The sequence below is a fragment of the Neomonachus schauinslandi genome, chromosome 7, assembly GCF_002201575.2.
Source record: "Neomonachus schauinslandi chromosome 7, ASM220157v2, whole genome shotgun sequence".
NCBI lineage: Eukaryota > Metazoa > Chordata > Mammalia > Carnivora > Phocidae > Neomonachus > Neomonachus schauinslandi.
The window spans coordinates 38,927,345-38,948,048 of NC_058409.1; the positions used below are offsets into that span (position 1 = coordinate 38,927,345).

Here is a 20,704-nt window from a genome sequence, read left to right on the forward strand (position 1 = left end):
TTTTGTTAAAGCTTTGCACATGCCCTGCCCAGCAGCCGGATACACAACTGTCACCTTGTGCCCCACCCAGCCAGCCGCATGCCCCCTGATGCCAGGGCACAGCTCCAAGTCCCACTGGTTTTAAAAACTCACAGAATTCAGCCCCTCTGGTTTTTAAAATTTTATTTATTTATTTGCCAGAGAGAGACACAGCGAGAGAAGGAACAGAAGCAGGGGGAGTGGGAGAGGAAGAAGCAGGCTTCCCGCTGATCAGGGAGCCCGATGCGGGGCTTGATCCCAGGACCCTGGGACCATGACCTGAGCCAAAGGCAGACGCTTAACGACTGAGCCACCCAGGTGCCCCGCCCCTCTGGTTTTTAAGGAGAAAGCCTTATGGGGATCAGTCTTCCCAGTGTGAGCTCCCTGCGTAAGGGCCTGTTTCTGTGTCCTCTCCATGTGCAGCCCCCTCTCTCCTGCAGGTAGCTTCCCCACCCACCCACCCCCCAACTTTCTGACCTTCCTAACCTTTCAGAGACAGCTTTTTCTCTATATTTAGTTGTGGAGTTTTTCTGTCAGTCTTTGGATCACTCTCCAGTTTATTGACTTGGATGTGGATGATATCTGGTAAACATGGGATGGGGTGAACTCAGGTCCTCCTGCTCCTCCATCTTCCTAAGTTCTCCTTCCCACCTTATTCTTCTTCAAAATTGATTTAACTCTACTAATTCTTTGGCCTTTCTATATAATTTTAGATAATTCTGTGTATATCTACAAAAAAATCTTGCTGGGGTTTGATAGAAATTGCATTAAACCTGTATATGAATTTGAAAAGCACTGCATATTTACTATCTTGAGTCTCCTAATCCATAAGCATGATGTCTCTCCATTTATTTAGATCTCCTTTGATTTCTGTCATCAGCATTTTATAGTATACAAATCTTGTACATATTTTGTTATATTCACACCTAAGTATTCTTTGTTGAGTGATTTTAAATGGTATTGTAGTTTTTTTGTTTTGTTTTGTTTTTGTTTGTTTTAGTGAGAGAGAGAGAGAGAGTGAGCAGGGGGAGGGGCAGAGGGAGAGAAAGAGATTCTTAAGCAGGCTCGATGTTGAGCATGGAGCCAGATGCAAGACTTGATTCCACAACCCTGAGATCATGACCTGAGCTGAAATCAACAGTTGGATGCTTAACCAACTGAGCCACCCAGGCATCCCAAATGGTATTATAGTTTTAATTGTGGTGTCATGTGTTCACTTCTGGTATACAGGAATATAATTTGTTTTTCTGGACTGATCTTATACCCTGTGACAGTGCTGAACTTACTTAGTTGTAGGAGTTTTTTTGGTAGCTTCCTGAGGATTTTCTTTGTGGACAATCAAGCTGTGCAAAAGGGGATAGTTTTATTTTTTCATTTTCAATAGATATGCTTTTTATTTCCTTTTATTGCCTTTTAGCACTGGCTAGAACTGCCACCACTCTGCTGAATATAAGTAAGAGTGAACATCTGTGTACACACATACACACACACACACACACAATGGAATATTAGGCAGCCATCAAAAAATTGAAATCTTGTCATTTGCAATGATGTGGGTGGAACTAGAGGGTATTATGCTAATCGAAGTGAGTCAATCAGAGAAAGATAAGTATCATATGATCTCACTGATATGAGGAATTTGAGAAACAAGACAGAGGATCATAGGGGAAGGGAGGGAGAAATGAAACAAGATGAAACCAGAGGGGGAGACAAACCATAAGAGATCTTAATCTCAGGAAACAAACTGAGGGTTGCTGGAGGGGAGAGGGGTGGGAGGGATGGGGTGGCTGGGTGATGGACATTGGGGAGGGTATGTGCTGTGGTGAGTGCTGTGAATTGTGCAAGACCGTTGAATCACAGACCTGTACCCCTGAAACAAATAATACATTATGTTAATTAAAAAAAAAAAGAGTGAACATCTTTGCTTTGTTCCTGATCTTAGGGGCAAAGCATTCAGTCTTTTTTACCATTAAGTAAAATGTTAGTTCTAGGGTTTTTCTTTCTTTTTTTATAGATCAAATTGAGGATGTGCCCCTCTATTCCTATTTTTTTGAGTTTTTAATCACCAATGTGTATAAAATTTTTTCACATGCTTTTCTGCATTCATTGATATGATCATGTGATTTTTCTTCTTTAGCTGGTTAATATGATGGATTACACTGATTGATTTTGAAATACTGAATCACACATTCCTACAACAAATCCCAACTGGTGATGGTATGTAATTCTAGTTATAAATTGCTGACTTATATTTGCTAATATTTTGCTAAGGTTTTCTCTATCTTACATTCATGAGGAGTATTGGTCTTTAGGTTCTTTTTTTATATCATACTTTATATCATCTGTTTTCAATATCAGGGTAATATTAGCTTCATAAGTGTAACTGAGAAGAGTTTCCTTCTCATTCTGGAAGAGGTTATTTAGAATTGATGTTAATTATTATTTAAAAGTTTGTAGAAGATTCCAGAGAAACTATGTAGGCCTGAAAATTTATTTTTCTGGGAATTTAAAAATTATGAATATACTTTCCTTAATAGTTATAGGGGAATTCAAATAGTCTATTTCCTATTGGATGAATTGCAATTTATCTTTTTTGAGGAAATGATCTATTTCATCTAAATAGTCAAATTTATGTGTGTAGAGTTTTTTTGTTGTAGTTCCTTTTTATTGGTTAGATGTCCACAAGGTCTGTAGTGATATCTTTGGTTTCACTCCTGATAGTGGTAGTTTGTGACTTCTTTCATTTTCTGTCAGTATTGTTAGAATTTTGTCAGTTTTATTGATTTTTTTCACAAAGAATCAGTTCCTTGCTTCATTGATTTTCTTTTTGTTTTCTGTTTTCAAATCCATTGATTTCTATTCTTTCTTTATTATTTCTTTCCTTGGGTTTATTTTGTTTTTCTTTCTCTAGGTTCTTGGGGTAAGAACTTAGATTATTGACTAATACCTTTCCTCTTTTCTAATAAATGTATTTAGTGCTTTCCCTCAGTACTGCTTTAGCTGTGCCCCACAAATTTTAAGATGTCGTATGTTCATTTCCTCTCAAAGGCAGTAGAAGCTAGGATTGAACCCAAAGAGTCTGGATCTTGCATTATTACACAAGTGGTATTTAACATTTGTCTCTCCTCATTTTCCATTTCTAGCCCCAAAGCAGATGTACATGTAAGTCTGATTTAAAAACAAACAAACAAGCAAGCAAACAAATAAAACTACTATGGATAATTAGGGGCAACTATTCACTTTACAAAACATTTTGCTGCCATGATAAGGAACTCCCAAGCTCTTCTTGGACAGGTACACTGGTTAAAAATCATTAATGATTTCCCACAAGTACTAGGATGGAAAAAACAATGATAGAACTTTTGTTATAGTCCCGTAGGTCCCTGATGCTCTTTTTTTTAGAAGCCTATTTTCTCTCGGTTGTTCAGATTGGCTCATTTCTGTCGTTCTATTTTCAAGTTCATTGATCCTTTCCTCTGCTTCCTCATTCTGCTGCTGAGCTTATCTACTGAATTTTTGAATTGTGATTATTGTATTTTTTAGTTTTAAAATTTTCCATTTCGTTCTTCTTTATGTCTGTTATTTCTTTGTTGAGGCTTCCTATTTTTTCTTTTGTTTTGAGCAAGTTTGTAATTGCTCATTGAAGCATTTCTTTTTTCATGGCCTCTTCAAAATCTGTCAGATAATTCTAACATCTGTTATCTCACTGTTGGTATCTATTGATTGTCTTTTTTCATTCAGTTTGAGGTCTTCCTGTTTCTTGATATGACAAACAATTTTCTATTGAAACCTGGACATTTGGGGTATTGTATTGAGTTACCTAATCTTACTTAAACCCTCTATTTTAGTTGGCTTTCTCTGACACTGCTCCAAAGGGGAAGTAGGGGTGTATGTGTGCCACCTCATCATTGCCAGGTCAGATCAGAAGTCCAGGTTCCCTACTTAGCTACCATTGACATCTGAGGGAGAAGACTCTTCATTATTAGGTGGTGGTAAAAATACTAATTCTCAAAAAGGCTTCCTCTGACACCACCCCAACAGGTAGGGGGAGGGAGGCTGAGTAGTTGGGGTGGAGGTCCAAGATTTCTACTTGGTCTTTGCTGGAATGATGGGGCTAGGGCAGCAAGTTTTAGTTTGCTTGTTTGCTTGTGTATTTGTGTGATGTTTGGTTGGAGTAGACTCATTATTGTCTAAAAGTTCTCTGCCTTGCTATGTCCCTTTCCTGGTTCTTTGGCTAGAGAGCAGGCTTGTGTGTGTGTGTGTGTGTTTGTTTGTGACTATTAGCCTTTCTGGGCTGTTGGATTTTTTCAACTCCAAGTATGGGATATACTTGGAAAGAGAACCAAGGAAAGTTATCACCATGTCATTCTTTGGGTCCCATGGTCCTAGCTAGTCTGTCATTTTCTTTCCACTTTCCAGAGTGTTCTTATGTTTATATTATACACAACATCCAAAATTTTTAGTTATATTTAGCAGTAGGAATAAAAAAAGTACATCTACTCCATCTTCTGAGAAGCAAATCTTTGCTTTCTGGCTTTAATAGTCACACTTTCCGGGCGCCTGGGTGGCTCAGTTGGTTAAGCGACTGCCTTCGGCTCAGGTCATGATCCTGGAGTCCCTGGATCGAGTCCCGCATCGGGCTCCCTGCTCGGCGGGGAGCCTGCTTCTCCCTCGGACCCTCCCCCCTCTCATGTGCTCTCTGTCTCTCTCATTCTCTCTGTCTCAAATAAATAAATAAAATCTTTAAAAAAAAAAAAAAAAAAAAAAAAAAAAAAAAAAAAAAAAAAAAAAAATAGTCACACTTTCCCAACGTCCAATGCTACCAAAAATAGCCGTCTTTCCATACTCCTTTTTTAACTACTTGGCCTATCTACTTTAGTTATTCATACAAAGAAGTTGAAAGTAAACCCAAACCAACTAGCTTCATTATACAAGGTGATATAAAAGAATTGGAAAATTTGTGTCCAAGACTATCATGTAAAGAATTACTAAAGGACTTTCAGCCACAGAGGCAGGATACTCCTTGTCCCTCCAGTATCAAAATGGTCTGTCATATATAATTTCATTAACATTGCTCACCTCTGAAGGCCATCTCTAAAAGAATAGGACAGAACATTCTGCAGAATTAAAAATGCATAAATAGCTCACCTTCACTGTCACAGCATTCTAGGATGGAAGGGTCTTCCCGAATTACTGAAGTCAGAGCATTGACATCTCCGTTAGAAGCTGCCTGATAAACCATGGTCAGGTTGACTTCCTCAGATGAGTCACCTTCATGAATCAAACAGAGATACACTTAGTGTGTGTACCAAATTCACTGAAAGAATAACACCCACAACATCTCCCATACAAGTGATTCATGAAAACGTCTCTGATGAATCCAGGCAGGAGGCTGAGTCATACTCCTCACAAGCACCCTCAATGCTTCTGAAGAAAGGTGGACCCCTGTGGGCCATGTTGTAACATCACCATATATTGGGAAGGAGTCTGAGGGATTAGATGTCCTCCGAGATTTTATGATTCTCTGTAGGCCTTCAAGGTATTCAAAATCAGTGAGACCAGAGAGGAAAATGGGACCCTTGTGTTGGTTCTAGGTTTCCCTCTTTGATCTGAAACATGTTAAACTTTTCCTTTCAATGACTCAGTTTACCCAACTCTGATACAGATATTGCATTCTTTATTTTCTGTTCTCCTGATGTATTCTCCACCCCATCCCCTCCTGCTGTGCACCCTGAGGGCTGACACTTGCTTACTGTATCATCCAGGCCCACTCGCTCTCTGGTTTGAGGGCTGACACTTGCTGACTGTATCACCCAGGCCCCCTCGCTCTCTGGTTTGCCCAAAGGAGACACTGGCAAGAAACTGGTGGGGAGAAGAGAGAGAGGTAGGGAATTTCTTTCTGCCTTCTCCTGGTGTAGTGTCTAACAGTGGCTGCTTCTCTTCCACCAGGAGTTTCCTCCTTCCCAGAACCAGCTTTTACTGGGTTCCCTTTGGTAACAAACACCATTCTCTCCACCCTGCCTCATCTCTGTATGTAGTCCCTTCACAAAAGCAGTTGGGGTTTCATGACATGCTGTTTCCAGAAGGAACAGACCTATATGCAACTCCTTGGAATTTGGTAGCCACCTGTATTATACCTTTGTGCACGACTGAACCAACTAATAGTACTACCAAAGGTGAGAACAGAACTTTGGGTCAAGTGATGCCAGGGGAGCACTGAAGGGCTGGGAGGCAAACTCTGCTCATGTGGAGACCCCTAGTGAGGCGCTGTGCAGAGCCCCTCTGCTTTTACAATTTCTCCCACACATAGCCATTATTCAGGGAAAATATGTGTGTGCAAGAAAAGTTTTTAAAACTGTTTTTCTATGAATGTGGACATTACACCAGAAATACTTTACCGTTCTAATCTTTAATTGGCAGTGATCCTAACCTGTTGGCTGGGTTTCTCTGCTCCAGTACTTCTTGGAAGTCATTAGTGACTTTTTAACTAGTTGACCTGTCCCAGGAGGAGCTTGTTATTGAAAATGGTTCACTTATGACAACAAGCTCCTTTGTAAAGTTGAGTAGCTGTTCCCTAATTTATCCACAGTAAATTGTTGTTGTTGGGGGTGTTTTTAAAGCAGGCTCACCTGCACATTTGCCTGGGGGTTGGAAGTAGGAGGTGAGAGATATCAACATCAAATGCCCCTTCCGTGGTAAGTGTGAGGACTCTGGAGCCACACAACTTGGGTTCAAGTCCTGGTTTATACTAACTAGCTCTGTGAATTTGAAAATTACCCTCTCTACACCTGTTTCCTTGTTCCTACAGTGGAAATTATGAGGGGTGCCCGGGTGGCTCAGTTGGTTAAGTGTCTGCCTTCAGCTCAGGTCATGATCCCAGGGTCCTAAGATTGAGCCCCGCATTGGGTTCCCTGCTCAGTGGGGAGTCTGCTTCTGCTCTCCTTCTGCCCTTCTCCCTCACTCATGCTCTCTCTTTCAAATAAATAAAATCTTTAAAATAATAATAATAAAATGGAGATGATGATGATGATGATTATGACAACCACCTATGTCTATGTCTTTGTGTTTACTCTAGAGAGATTATTCTATGGGACCATGATAGCAGCAGCCTTCAGATATTTGAAGATCTTTTTTTTTAATTAAAAAATTGTGGTGAAATATATATAACACAAAATTTATCATTTCAACCCTTTTTAAATATATAGTTCAGGGGCATTATGTACATTCGTAGTGTACACTCAACATTCACATTGTTGAGCAACCATCACCATCAATCATTTTCAGAACTCTTTTCATCTTCCAGAACTCAAACTCTGTATCCATTAAATAGTAACTCTCCATTAATCCCTCCTACAGCCCCTGGAAACCACCATGCCACTTTCAGTCTCTATGAATTTGATTACTCTAAGGAATCATTTAAGTGGAATTAACAGTGTTTGTGTTTTTGCAACTGGCTTATTTTACTCAGCATAATGTCCTAAGGTTCATCCATGTTGTAGCATGTGTCACAATTTCCTTCTTTTCCAAGGTTGAATAATATTCTATTGTATGTTTAGACTACATGTGGTTTATCTGTTCATCCATCGATAGATACTTGGGGCTGTTTCCACCTTTTGGCAATTTTGAATAATGCTATCACAAACATCACCTCTTTGAGACCCTGCTTTCAATTCTTTTGGGTATAAACTTAAAAGTGGAATTGCTGGATTATGTGGTAATTCTATTTTTAATTTTTTAAGAACCACCAAAGTGTTTCCCACAGTGGCTGCACCATTTTATATTCCTGCCAACAGCATACAAGGGTTCCAATATTCCCATGTCCTTACAGACAACTGGTATTTCCTGTTATTGTTTTATGTGTTTGTTTGTTTTAATAATAGGGAGTTAATAGGTGTAAAGTGATATCTCATGGTATTGATTTGCATGGCCCAATGATTAGTCATGTTGAGTATCTTTTCATGTATTTATTGGCTATTAGTATATCTTCTTTGGAGAAATGTCTCCTTAAGTCTTTTATCCATTTTTAATCAGGTTGTTTAATTTCTGGTATTAAGTTATAGAAATTCTTTATATACTCTGGATATTAACCCCTTATCAGATATATGATTTACATATATTTTCTCCCATTCTGTGGGTTGCCTTTTCATTCTGCTGATCATGTCCTTTGATGCACAAAACCTTTTAACTTTGATGTAGCTCAATTTGCCTATTTTTTCTTTTGTTGTCTGCCCTTTTGTCATCATATCCAAGAAATCATTGTCAAATTTAATGTCACAAAGCTTTTCTCCTATGTTTTCTTCTAGGAGTTTATAGTTTTAGGTCTTATGTTTAGATCCTTGATCCATCTTGAGTTAATTATTATATATGGTGTTAAGGTAAGGGTCTGATTTTTATTCTTTTGTACATGGCTATCAATTGTTCCAGCACTATCCTTTCTCATTGGATGGTCATAACACCCTTGTTGAAAATCAGTTGACTTAAATGCATGGGATTATTTCTAGACTCACAGTTCTGTTCCATGGATCTATATGTCTATCTTTATGCCAGTACTATAGAGTTTTGATTACCACAGGTTTGTAGTATATTTTGAAATCTGTAAGTGTTGAGAACTCCAACTTTGTTTTTCTTTTGTAAGATTGTTTTGGCTATTTGGGGCTCCTTGAGATTCCATATGGATTTTAGGATGGATTTTTCTATTTCACAAAAACAAAAATTTTTTTGACAGAAGGTTACAAAACCATTTATATGCAGAAGATCTACGTAAACAATACATAAATTTTTCCTTCTCTTCTTTCTTCTTTCCTTATCCATTTTTTTATCTAGTATCATTGGAATTTATATAGAGATTACATTGAATCTGTAGATCTCTTTGGGTAGCACTGACATCTCAATATTATCTTCTAATCCATGAAACAAGGATGTCTTCCTATTTATCAGTGTCTTCTTTAATTTCTTTCAGCAATATTTTGTAGTTTTCAGTGTATAAGTCTTTAGCCTCCTTGGCTAAATTTATTCCTAAATATTTTTTTTTGATGCTGATGTAAATAGAATTGTTTTTCAAAGAACTTTTTAAACAAATAATTTGATGGTTTAATTGTTTTGTGGAACTCCAGCAATTAGAAATAGCACTGAGTGAGAGTGACAGAGAAAAGGGTATTTTAAGTGTTAAAGCAATGCAAAAATATTCCGGGTCACTTAAGAGGTAGTGAGTTTCCTGACATTGAAGATGGCCAATCTTAGGTAGATGGCCACTAAGGAAGTGTATTATGGGAGGAATTCACACAGCATGAGGCATAGCATAAAGGGACAGGAAGATGTGTGAGGCAGTAAGGGGACAGGAAGATGTGAGAGGCAGAACAGAATTTACTTCCTTCTAGAGTACCTTCTAGCCCTGAACTATCATACTAAACAACGGAGCCATTAAGAAATAGGAAACGAAGGGGTTTCCACAGAGCATGTGTAGAAACAGCCAATTTAAGTTGAAGTCAATGCAAATAATTAGGTATAAACTTAAGACTATACAAAGAATTTCTGTGGAAATGAGAAAGTGTGATGAAGAAATTACATGTACAAAGAGAAGGATGAATGATGGTCTTTAAAGAATCTAAAACAGAAGCAAGAAAAATTTTTTCTACCAAAGGTCACGAAACCATTTATGTGCAGAAGATCTATATCTAAATAAACAAACAATACATGAAGTCTTCCTTCTCTCCTTCCTTCTTTTCTTATCTATCTCTGTATATATCTATCATCTATCTATTTTTCTATCTAGTATTATCTAACTATCATCTGGAGCATGTTTTCAATGGCTCTAGCCTCTCCCCCTCTGTGTGAATTCTGGAATTTCTCTTTATGCACCCATACATAAGTCTATCTGTTTTACTTTCACACAGTTAGAGAGGCTAAAAGTAGATAAAATGGAAAAGAGACAAAGAAGTAGGAAGAAAGAAGCATGTGAGTAGATGTAAATTATGTTTTCTAAAATGTTATCTATGTATATGTATAAATATGAAATATGTAAGACTGGAAGAACATGCATCAAAAAGTCAACAAAGATCATCTCTTAGATGTTCTTTAGAGCTTTCTATACTATATTTTCCAAATTTTCTATAATGAGTTTATATTTCTAAAAATCATCAAAGTAAACCAAGTTTTTTTCTTAAATGCTGAGGAAAGTGTCTTATAAGCTTTACATTAATGTGCTACTACTAAAAGGGTAAACAGAGCCTAGTGTGTCTGTAACTGAGAAAACAAGTCCTGGATATTTGACAAAGTTCTAAAAAACAAAAAAAAAAATATGTGTATTTTTCTAATTCTGACCTTTGTAAATTCCCTAGATTAAACAAACAGGTACATATATTAAGTTTTTAAGTTTTACCTAAAAATTGGAAGGATAGACATTCTTGCAATCATCTATTTCCCTCATTTTTCATGGTTAAAAACCCTAAAAGGTTTCTGCACGTGCCATAAATTATCCACCTAATTCCAAGTGCCTAGCTCTTTAATAGTGGGATTTCAGACATATGACAGGCTTCTAGAAATGTTTGGGATTCGAGGACCTGCCTCAGAATTTCTCAGATTTTATACAAATGTAGGCCTCTTTTCTAGAAGCTTCACAGAGTAATTCTGCCCTTGAGTTATTATTGCGGAGCTGCTTGGGAAAGCCATTGTCTGCATCAATTACTGGCCTATTGTGTTGAAATCTACCCAGAGGTCGGCTTGACACTTGTTCTGCTTAAGCTGTGACCATTTTGTGGAAGAGTCAGATCAATGTAAGGATAGACTGGGTATTGCAGTTTCAAGAGTCCAGACGGGAATGGTCTTGAGAGGCTTTCTTTAGTTCATTCTATTCTGAGGATCCTTGGGTGGCTGAACCCACCCTAGAATCACCATGAAGTCCGGGTCAGGTTCATTTTGGCTAACAACAGGGGATTTTGTAGCTCTTCCTTAGACTGTTCGTTACAGTGGAATTGATTGCCTGTGAAGAGCTGAAGTTTAATGATTTATCCATTTACCTGACATCTACCCTAGGCTAGTGAAATTGTGGGGACAATATTGCAGAGTCTCTGTCTTTAAGAAAGACATGTCCTAGTGGGAAGACAGTGTGTAAATGACAACTGAGATACACCAGGGATATGGCAGGACAGAGGAAGAATCACTTAAATGAATAGTTCTCTGGGCATCCCTCTCTCCTCCTGCAGGATTATCCTGGGTGTTCCAGGGACAGTAGAGAAAGTCCATTTCAGGGGTTGTGTAGAATGACCTATATAGGGTGGGGAGGCCTTTCCACTTTTAGGGAGGATGCCAAGCCTACGCTGTACCCTGATGGCTCCATGTGACAACATTGCCACCCACTGGTGATGAAGAGTCCGTGTGGGCCTTGACCTGGTCCCTGAACCAGGATGGTACCAGTTCTGCTGGAGAGAATTAAAAGCTGGTCTGGAAGTCTCTGGCAGTGCAGAAACAAGTTAAGATCATTGATACAGCTGGCTGGCATTGAAACAAAAGTAGTTTCATATGACTCATCATATATATCATGTGACACATTGCATATATACTTGGAGGCACTGTAGAAAAATACTAAGAGCACAGACCCAAACTCCAGAGTTTGAATCTTGGCATTGCCACTTACCTGCAACCTGTGTGACTTTAGGGGAGTTGCTTAACTTCTCTATTCCTATTCTTCACTTGTCAAATGGGATAAGAATAGCAACTACCTTCTAGGGCTGTTCTGAGAGCTAAATGAGTTAATCCATGCAAGGTGCTTCGGGCAATGCCTGCACAGAGTAAGTATTCAATCCATGCCAATTATTATGAATATTACTTCTTTGACATAGATAGGGCTCTCTGTCTTCTATGTCCTCAATGAGACCCTTTGCATTGCTGAGCAGGCTACAGAGATCTTGTGAGCTGAAACATTTTGCTATTTCTCCTGTTTTCTCCTCCAGTCCCTCAGGGTATATTGGCTGAGGCTTTAAGAGTTTTTTATAAAGTGCCAGTCATATGTGAGGAGGAAAAAGAGTCTCTTTCTAACATTTTAAAAAATTTTTTTTTAATTTATTTTTTTGACAGACAGAGACATAGCGAGAGAGGGAACACAAGCAGGAGGAGTGGGAGAGGGAGAAGCAGGCTCCCCGCCGAGCAGGGAGCCCGATGTGGGACTTGATCCCAGACCCTGGGATCATGACCTGAGCCGAAGGCAGACGCTTAACGACTGAGCCACCCAGGCGCCCCTCTTTCTAACATTTTAAAGAGAAAATAGCTCTAAGCGTTCTGCATATACCAGCTGAACAAGTTGAGAACAAGTACTCAAAGGAACTTTCATGCCCTGGGGGTGGAAAAGGGGATTTCATTCTCTGGGGCGGAAGTCTTGCAACAACATTATCTCAAGGGTAATTATCTGGCCACAATCAGACCTTTCTTAATAACTGGATTTGTGATGCGACACATGTTGTGTTTCTTTGAATCTCAGCATCACTGTGTCCCTCGGGGTGCTTCTTCTGACCTGTGAATGCCATTCCACAGTTGGCATCTCTACTGGACCTGGGGTGGTGGTGGGGTAGGGTGTGGGGGCGCTGGGAAATGGAATTTGCTATTTTAAGAAGCATATCTGTGTTGAGCTTCAGTAATGATGCCTCTCTAGAATGTATTTTCATAGAATGAACTTCATTTTAATAATACCAATTCTTAAAAAGTGAGATCTCAATCTTCAATGCATAGGGCGTTGAGGATATGTACAATGAATGGATTGATTGAGTGATTTAGCATACATGTTCAATGGGTTTTCTCATCCATTGGAGTCTTGTGGAAATCTCCTTGATGTTAAAATATTGTGTCGATAAGTTCTTTGGCAATTAGGCAGGTATAAATTTTAAATGAATTTTGTGAAGGACTGTACTAGCCTAGTTGGTCTTTGGAAATTGCAAAGTAAGCCAAGTGCTGTCATTTCAACCACCCTTCCTCCAATCTCCCTAACTCTCTTCTGGATCAAATATATCACTCCAACTACCTCTTCCACGTCCCAGAAATGACAGGTTTCCACATCAAGTATTTGCCATTTTAACTGGGGACTCTGGAAGGTGAGGAACAGGTGAGGAGGCAGAGTTTGTTAGCTAGGAGAAGACATGACAACTATTTTCAAATACTGGAAAAACTGGAAGAGGGTTTAGACTTGTTTTCTGTAGATGCACAGGGAGAACTAGTCCTAATGGGCAGCAATTGAACTAATTAAGACTTTGAATGACCAGAGCTATTCAGAACTAGAAGAGATTATCTTGTGAGCTAGTGTGCTTCTCATCACTGCCCATGTTTAAGTGGGTTCTGACCAAACATAGCTTGGAATGCTGTTGATTAGATACCTGTATTGAGTAGAAGGCTGACCTCTAAGGTTCCTTTCATGACTGGTGTTCTATGTGTCTTTCTCACATCTGTGGAGAAGCAAGTAACAAATAACCTATTATTGAAGAATAATGACTATTGGGCTGGAAGGGATTTGGAGAAGGAGGTCTTCCTTGGGTCCTCCAAAAGGCTTCCTCTGAGTAGCCCTCTACTGTGGCCACTTACAAAAATGTTCCTAGTGCCTTGATCCACTGAAAACAGTTTAAAAAAACAAACATAGTATGAATGGCTGGGCCATTGTCAAAGAGGAAACAAGTCTATCACCCTGCAGTCCCTTAGCTTTGCATTGCTCCTGAAGCCCTGTTGCAGACACTTTCTGCTAGTTGGCCTTCCATGGATGTTCTTGTTGTCTTGACTCTGCTTTCTCCCTCTTTATCAGTAATCCATTCCCGGATTGGACATTGATCTCTTACTTTCCTTTACTTACTTTTCTTGCTTACTTATTTCTCTAAAATTGCTCTGACCCCGAAAATGTCCATATTTGCTCTCTGTCCACAGTCACAGATTGACAGTAAGTTCCTGAATAGCTGTCTCATGTGTTTCTAAAGATGCCTGAAGAAATTGAAATGGAACTGTGGCAGACTTCCTGCCATGGTTTCGTTGCCTTTTTTTTTTGGTAACTATTTTTATTTTTATTTAAATTCAAGTAGCCAACATATAGTACATACTTAGTTTCAGATGTAGTGTTCAATAATTTATCAGTTGCATATAACACCCAGTGCTCATCCCATCACATGCCCTCCTTAATGCCCATCACCAAATTACCCTATCCCCATACCCACTGCCCCTCCAGAAACCGCCAGTTTGTTTCCTATAGTTAAGAGTCATGGTTCTTCTCCCCATTCGGTTTTTCCTTCCTTACCCTATGATCCTCTGTGCTGTTTCTTATATTCCACATATGAGTGAAACCATATGATAATTGCTTTATAAAAGGCAAAGAATAAAACCAAACCTAACGAATAATCACTCTTTATATGATTGCACTAGAATTTTGGCAGTATGGCTTTGTCTTTATTACAGGAAAAAAAATCTCTAACATTAGATAGTAGAAGCTAGAGTAGTGTTGGATATATTGTAGATAATTGATAAATATGTTTATTGACTTAATTGGCATATTCTTTTCCAACTGACAAATCAACAAGAGTAGATAAATGAAGTCTCATTTTTCATAATTTTTAGGAAGAGAATTAGGAAAAGTGGTGGATGAAGGTGTCTTCTGCTCCTTTAAACAATTTTATAAGGCTTATCACTAGGATTTTAAGTAGAGTTGAAGTAAATGAACAGCTTCCATCAACTGTCATATATTATGGATATAGGGTTAAAGTAAGGCTGGTTTAAACCATATTTATCAGAACTTTGAGCATGTAATATTGTGGGGTCTAAAAGAGTGACAAAAGAAATTACTTCTCAGTAACTAAGAGATTTGACTTCTCAGTTAAATCTGAATCTCATAAAGAATCCTCTGCACATGAGCATATTAGCCAAGTGTGTTACTGTGAACCACTTTGGGTTCAGCTATCTATTTTGTAAACTGAAAGGGTGATTACATCCCTGGATCTCAATACTGGCTATACATTAGAATCACCTTGGGAGCTTAAAAACAAAAACAAGGGGTGCCTGGGTGGCTCAGTTGGTTAAGTGTCTGCCTTTGGCTCAGGTTATGATCCCAGGGTCCTGGGATCAAGACCTGCATCAGGCTCCCTGCTCAGCAGGAAGCCTGCTTCTCCCTCTCCCTCTGCTTGCTGCTCCCCCCTGCTTGTGCTCTCTGTCAAATAAATAACTAAAATAAAACAAAAACGTATATATAATGGAATATTACTCAGCCATCAGAAAGGATGAATACCCAACTTTTGCATCAACATGGATGGGACTGGAGGAGATTATGCTAAGTGAAATAAGTCAAGCAGAGAAAGTCAATTATTATATGGTTTCACTTATTTGTGGAACATAAGGAATAGAATGGAGGACATTAGGAGAAGGAAGGGAAAAATGAAGGGGGGGAATCGGAGGGAGAGATGAACTATGAGAGACTACGGACACCAAGAAACAAACTGAGGGTTTTAGAGGGGAGGGGGTGGGGGGATGGGTTAGCCTGGTGATGGGTATTAAGGAGAGCATGTACTGCATGGAGCACTGGGTGTTATACGAAAACAATGAATCGTGGATCACTACATCAAAAACTAATGATGTGGGCGCCTGGGTGGCTCAGTTGGTTAGGCGACTGCCTTCAGCTCAGGTCATGATCCTGGAGTCCCGGGATCGAGTCCCGCATCGGGCTCCCTGCTCGGCAGGGAGTCTGCTTCTCCCTCTGACCCTCCCCCCTCTCATGTGCTCTCTCTCATTCTCTCTCTCTCAAATAAATAAATATAATCTTTAAAAAAAAAAAAATTACAAAAATACAGATAAAAAGAACATACCCTTAAAGATAATCACTGTTAAGATGTTGACCTGTTGTATGTACTTGACTTATGTGGCACCACGGGCTTCCTGCCCACCTACGTTCTTCCTGGAGCCTCTGTTCCTCGACCTGCCTGTGTAAAGTAATTAGAGAGTATGGAGAAATACTAGCAGAAGCTGAAGCCTGGAAGCCTGAGGATCTGGTTGCTTCAGAATGAGCATTTGTGAACCTCTGCCCTTTCCATCTTACTCTTCAAAATCTGAACTGTCTCCTGCCCTCCCTTCTGGACTCAAAATGGATATGACTGAAAATGAGTGGTAACCCAACTCACAGGCTGTATAAATGAGAAGGCAAGTTCCTGAGGAGCAAGCAAAGGGGATAAAAAATCCAAAAAGCTGCGAGGCCAGGCGACAAAAAAAGTTCTGGGAAGTGCTACAGCACCCTGAGGCGCTGAGCCTCAGGGATAAGGACAGTGGCTTCATGCCTGTGGCGGCTGGTGGGGAAGGACTAGCTGACCAAGCTAGCAATGCAAATCTTAAAAGAGCTCACACTGTGATCTTTACATAGCTTGGAATACAATGATAGAACCTGAAAAAAAAAAATGACTAAAATTTTCTAAGATCCAGCGTGAGTTTGGCTAATAGTAAGGGCATTTTGTTGCTTATTTATTAAGTGAATCTCTGTATCTCCCCCACCCCAAAATCCCCTTCCATAATAAGGGACCAAGTCAAGGGTGATATTAAGAGGATCCAACAACTGGTTTATCAGAACCTCCATCAGAACGGAGGCAGGCCTAATAGCTGGGGTGGGATCTATAACTTGTTAGCTGCTAAATTGTGCATAATGTGTATGTGTTCCTGGGGAATGATTGGTACAGGAAGATGGGTGGTCTCTATTGATCTGAGGGTATGGAGATATTTTAAGATTGTAACAATCAGTGACTAACAGTTCTGAGCCATAGTGCTGGAATTATACATACCTATTTATTTTTTACAAAAATAAGATCATGCTGTACATATAATTTTTATTTTTGCCCCTTTTCACTTAATGTTTGATCATAAATGTCTTCCCATGTCACAAGGTAAGATTTTAAAATGTTATTTATAAAATGTGGCATAAAATCCCATTGACTGAATTTAACACAATTGATTTGATCATTTTCTTATTATAGGACATTTAAATGTTTTCTCTTTTTTCTGGAGAATCATAGTTTTTTGGCCATTCCAAATAATGTGATAATATTCTTGCATATATATCTTTTCTCACATCTTTGACTATTTCCTGTGGACATATTCCTAGAAGTGAACATGGGAGTCAATGCATTTGACTCTTTGTCAAATTGGCCTCCAGAAAAGTTAAACCAATATACCCTCCCCAAGCAGGGCTTGAGAGCACATACTTCATCTTTCTTAATGATGCTATATATTATTTTTTTTAAATTAACATTGATGTGAGGGCGCCTGGGTGGCTCAGTTGGTTAAGCGACAGCCTTCGGCTCAGGCCATGATCCTGGAGTCCCTGGATCGAGTCCCGCATCGGGCTCCCTGCTCGGCAGGGAGTCTGCTTCTCCCTCTGACCCTCCCCCCTCTCATGTGCTCTCTCTCATTCTCTCTCTCTCAAATAAATAAATAAAATCTTTAAAAAAAAAAATTAACATTGATGTGAAAGAAGAAAAATAGTCTATAATTTTCAGTGGTCATTTATTTTTCCTGAGAGAAAAGTTTTTCCAACTGTTCATGGCCATTTTATGAATTATTTATTGGTGTCCTTACATCTTATTATTTCCAGGCATTTATCTTTATCTAATTGATTTGAAATACCTTTTTATATAGTAAGGACACCAGTTTTTCACCTGTCATCTATGCTGCAGTTATTTTCCCTGTTTGCTACGTAAGTTTCAAGTGTTTCGTTGGTTTTTGAAAAACACATCTTCAATATTTATGGATATTGCATTTACAAAATTTATTGCATTGCTTTTATGACTAGAGAGGTAAGAATTTGTGGGACCTTAGACTTACTTATATGTTAATATTTAACTATAATTAATGTGGAATTTCTAAACTATATTTTTGTATGCTAAAATTTTTTCCCAAATAGCCAATTATTGGATAATTTTCCCTTTTCTTGCTAATTTGTAATGGCAACCTTATCATATACTAAATCACTATTAACTCCCTACAGGAGGCTCTTCCTACCTCCTGTTCATCGAAACTGTGGCTTGGCAAGCAGAAGCCCAGACCTGCCCTCTCTGCCATGGTGCACACATGAACTTGGGGATATAGCCAAAGTGCACCTCAGGCACATTCCATAGAGTCTTGTGGCCAGTCCACAGTCAAGGTTCTGAGCTTTTTTGTCTTTCCAGCAGACTTTTGAATTCTAGAATTTTTGGTAGCATATTTGAAGCAATTAAAAACTTAGAACAACCCCAGAGTTAGCAAAAACTATGATACAGCCACTTCTACAGGACAATAATGTCTCCCAGTCACTATGATAGCATCCACTCTTACTGCACCCTTCATGTCTCTGTCACTGTCTGAAGAACAGTCATAATGATGGTTAACAGTTACATCATGCTTACTATGCACCAGGCACTGTATTAAACCCTTTCTGTAAATCAGCTCATTTAATTTTCACCTTATGAAGTAGGTACTACAAATTATCCCCATTTTATAGATGGGGAAACTGAGGCATAGGACAGGAATGTGACTTACTCAAAGTCACATAGGTAGTAACTGGTGAAACTCAGAAAAGGCTGCAGGCTGTCAGGTCTCAGATTCTACCCTCTGACCCATGTGTACTATTGTATATAACTGCCTTTTCACTCAGGAGGCAAAGCTCTCACATATTCCAGTGAACTTGTGACCTTTCTTTGGAGCTGGATGGTCATTCTACATTCCATTCTCTCTAACAGAGCCTGTGCCCGCATCTACTCTCTGCTGCACAAGCTGCGTGGCTCAGCATTCTGCCTGATAGACATCACTGTCCTGGACTTTAAACTCATTTGTAGCAAAAATAAAATTCACATATCAACTGAAAATTGGAAATGTATCTATGAAGAGTTGGTTGTACACCAGAGAGAGAATTAAAGTTGGTGGTAATAGCATAAAGATTCTAAAGTGAGGTTGACTGAATTCTTTTAGTTTGTTAAGATAAATACCAAATGACCAAGGAACAAATAATTCTCAAACTGAAGCACAGAAAAAGGGAAATTTGGCTAATTTCTTTTCTTATTTTTAAAGAATTTCTTTTTAAATAACAAACTGAGGGTTTTAGAGGGGTGGGGGGTGGGGGGCATGAGTTAGCCCAGTGATGGGTATTAAGGAGCGCATATATTGCATGGAGCACTGGATGTCATTTGAAAACAATGAATCACGGAACACTACATCAAAAACTAATGATGTACTGTATGGTGACTAACATAACATAATAAAACTAAATTAAATTACAACAACAAAAAATAATAATCTCTACACCCAACATGGGGCTTGAACTCACAACCCCAAGATCAAGAGTTGGATGCTCTACTAACTGAGCCAGCCAGGCACCCCCTCAAATTTATTTTCTAAGGCCAGCAAAACCGGTAAAACACACACACACACACACACACACACACAAAGGCACCTACAGAAGAATTCAATTTGTGAGCATAGAATTCTAAGTTTTAAATTAAATTCTACCAGATAAAATTCAGTTGGATATTGAAAGAATAATACACCATGATCAAATAGTTAATCATTTATAAAGATGTTTCTGTTGAGGAAGCAGAAGGCTTGCTGAAGACAAAGCATAAGCTGACACCCTGCAACCTTCCCCACCCCACTCCTGGGTGGGACATGTGTGACGGTCTTCTAGGGATCTCCCAACTATCTTAATGTTAATACCTTGCAAGAGGGGAAAACAACCTTAACTTGACAATGGCAAGGGCCTCCAGTTTCTTGTAGGTATCTTGTAGGTCGGTCCTCTTTAGCATATGAAAGTTCTTTTGAAACCTCCCTTTTCCTTACTTCCCCCAACTCCCACGTACATAATCACCACTCCTCAGGACCCTGGTGCCGCAGCTCTTTCTGCCCTCCCTCGGGTCCTGTCCCTGTGCTTTAATTAAAACCACCATTTTGCACCAAAGATGTCTCAAGAATTCTTTCTTGGTCCAGCTCCAGACCTCACCCCACTGAACTTCACCTATATTCCAAAACCACAACATTTTGATTTCTTGATATCTATTAATAAAATATATCACACCACTAGAACAGAGGGGAAATACATGATAATGTGAGTAAGGATCTAAAAAAATGCTTAACAGCTGAAAGCTTACATTCTAAGTATGGTTAAGTGCGTTTATTTCTAATCAATTCCAAACATCATATTTAATAGTAAAACAATAGAGAAGAAAGAAGACAATCTGATGCAATAAGTATGAAGCAAAAAAAAAAAAAAAAAAGAGGGCGCCTGGGTGGCTCAGTTGGTTAAGCAACTGCCTTCGGCTCAGGTCATGATCCTGGAGTCCCAGGATCGAGTCCCGCATCGGGCTCCCTGCTCAGCGAGGAGCCTGCTTCTCCCTCTGACCCTCCTCCCTCTCATGTACTCTCTCATTCTTGCTCTCTCAAATAAATAAATAAAATCTTTAAAAAAAGAGAGAGATATAATAATCACAAAGGGAGAGGGAAATTATCATAGTTTTAATAATAGCTAACTGTCCTAACAGTATCATTTGAATTAGGCTATTTATTTGCCTCAACAATTTTATGAAGTAGGTAGTATCTTTATCCCAATTTATAGATGAAGATATTGAAGCATGGAGAAGTTTAATAATTTCCCCATAGTTGGCAGAACAGGATTTGAAAACAGTCCATTAGGTTTCATCCTGTGCACAAGGACGGCACAAGAGAACTA

The 20,704-nt window shown here is 39.0% G+C and overlaps 1 protein-coding gene across 1 annotated transcript in view; it reads right to left on the reverse strand.

Annotated features, from left to right (window-relative positions):
* The window catches only part of ANKRD55 (ankyrin repeat domain 55), an 88,630-nt gene that overhangs the window by 57,897 nt on the left and 10,029 nt on the right, over positions 1–20,704 (reverse strand). The window contains exon 2 of the mRNA XM_021702013.1: positions 5,167–5,289. Coding sequence (XP_021557688.1) covers positions 5,167–5,289 — 123 coding nt within the window. The remainder of the gene's footprint in view (positions 1–5,166; positions 5,290–20,704) is intronic.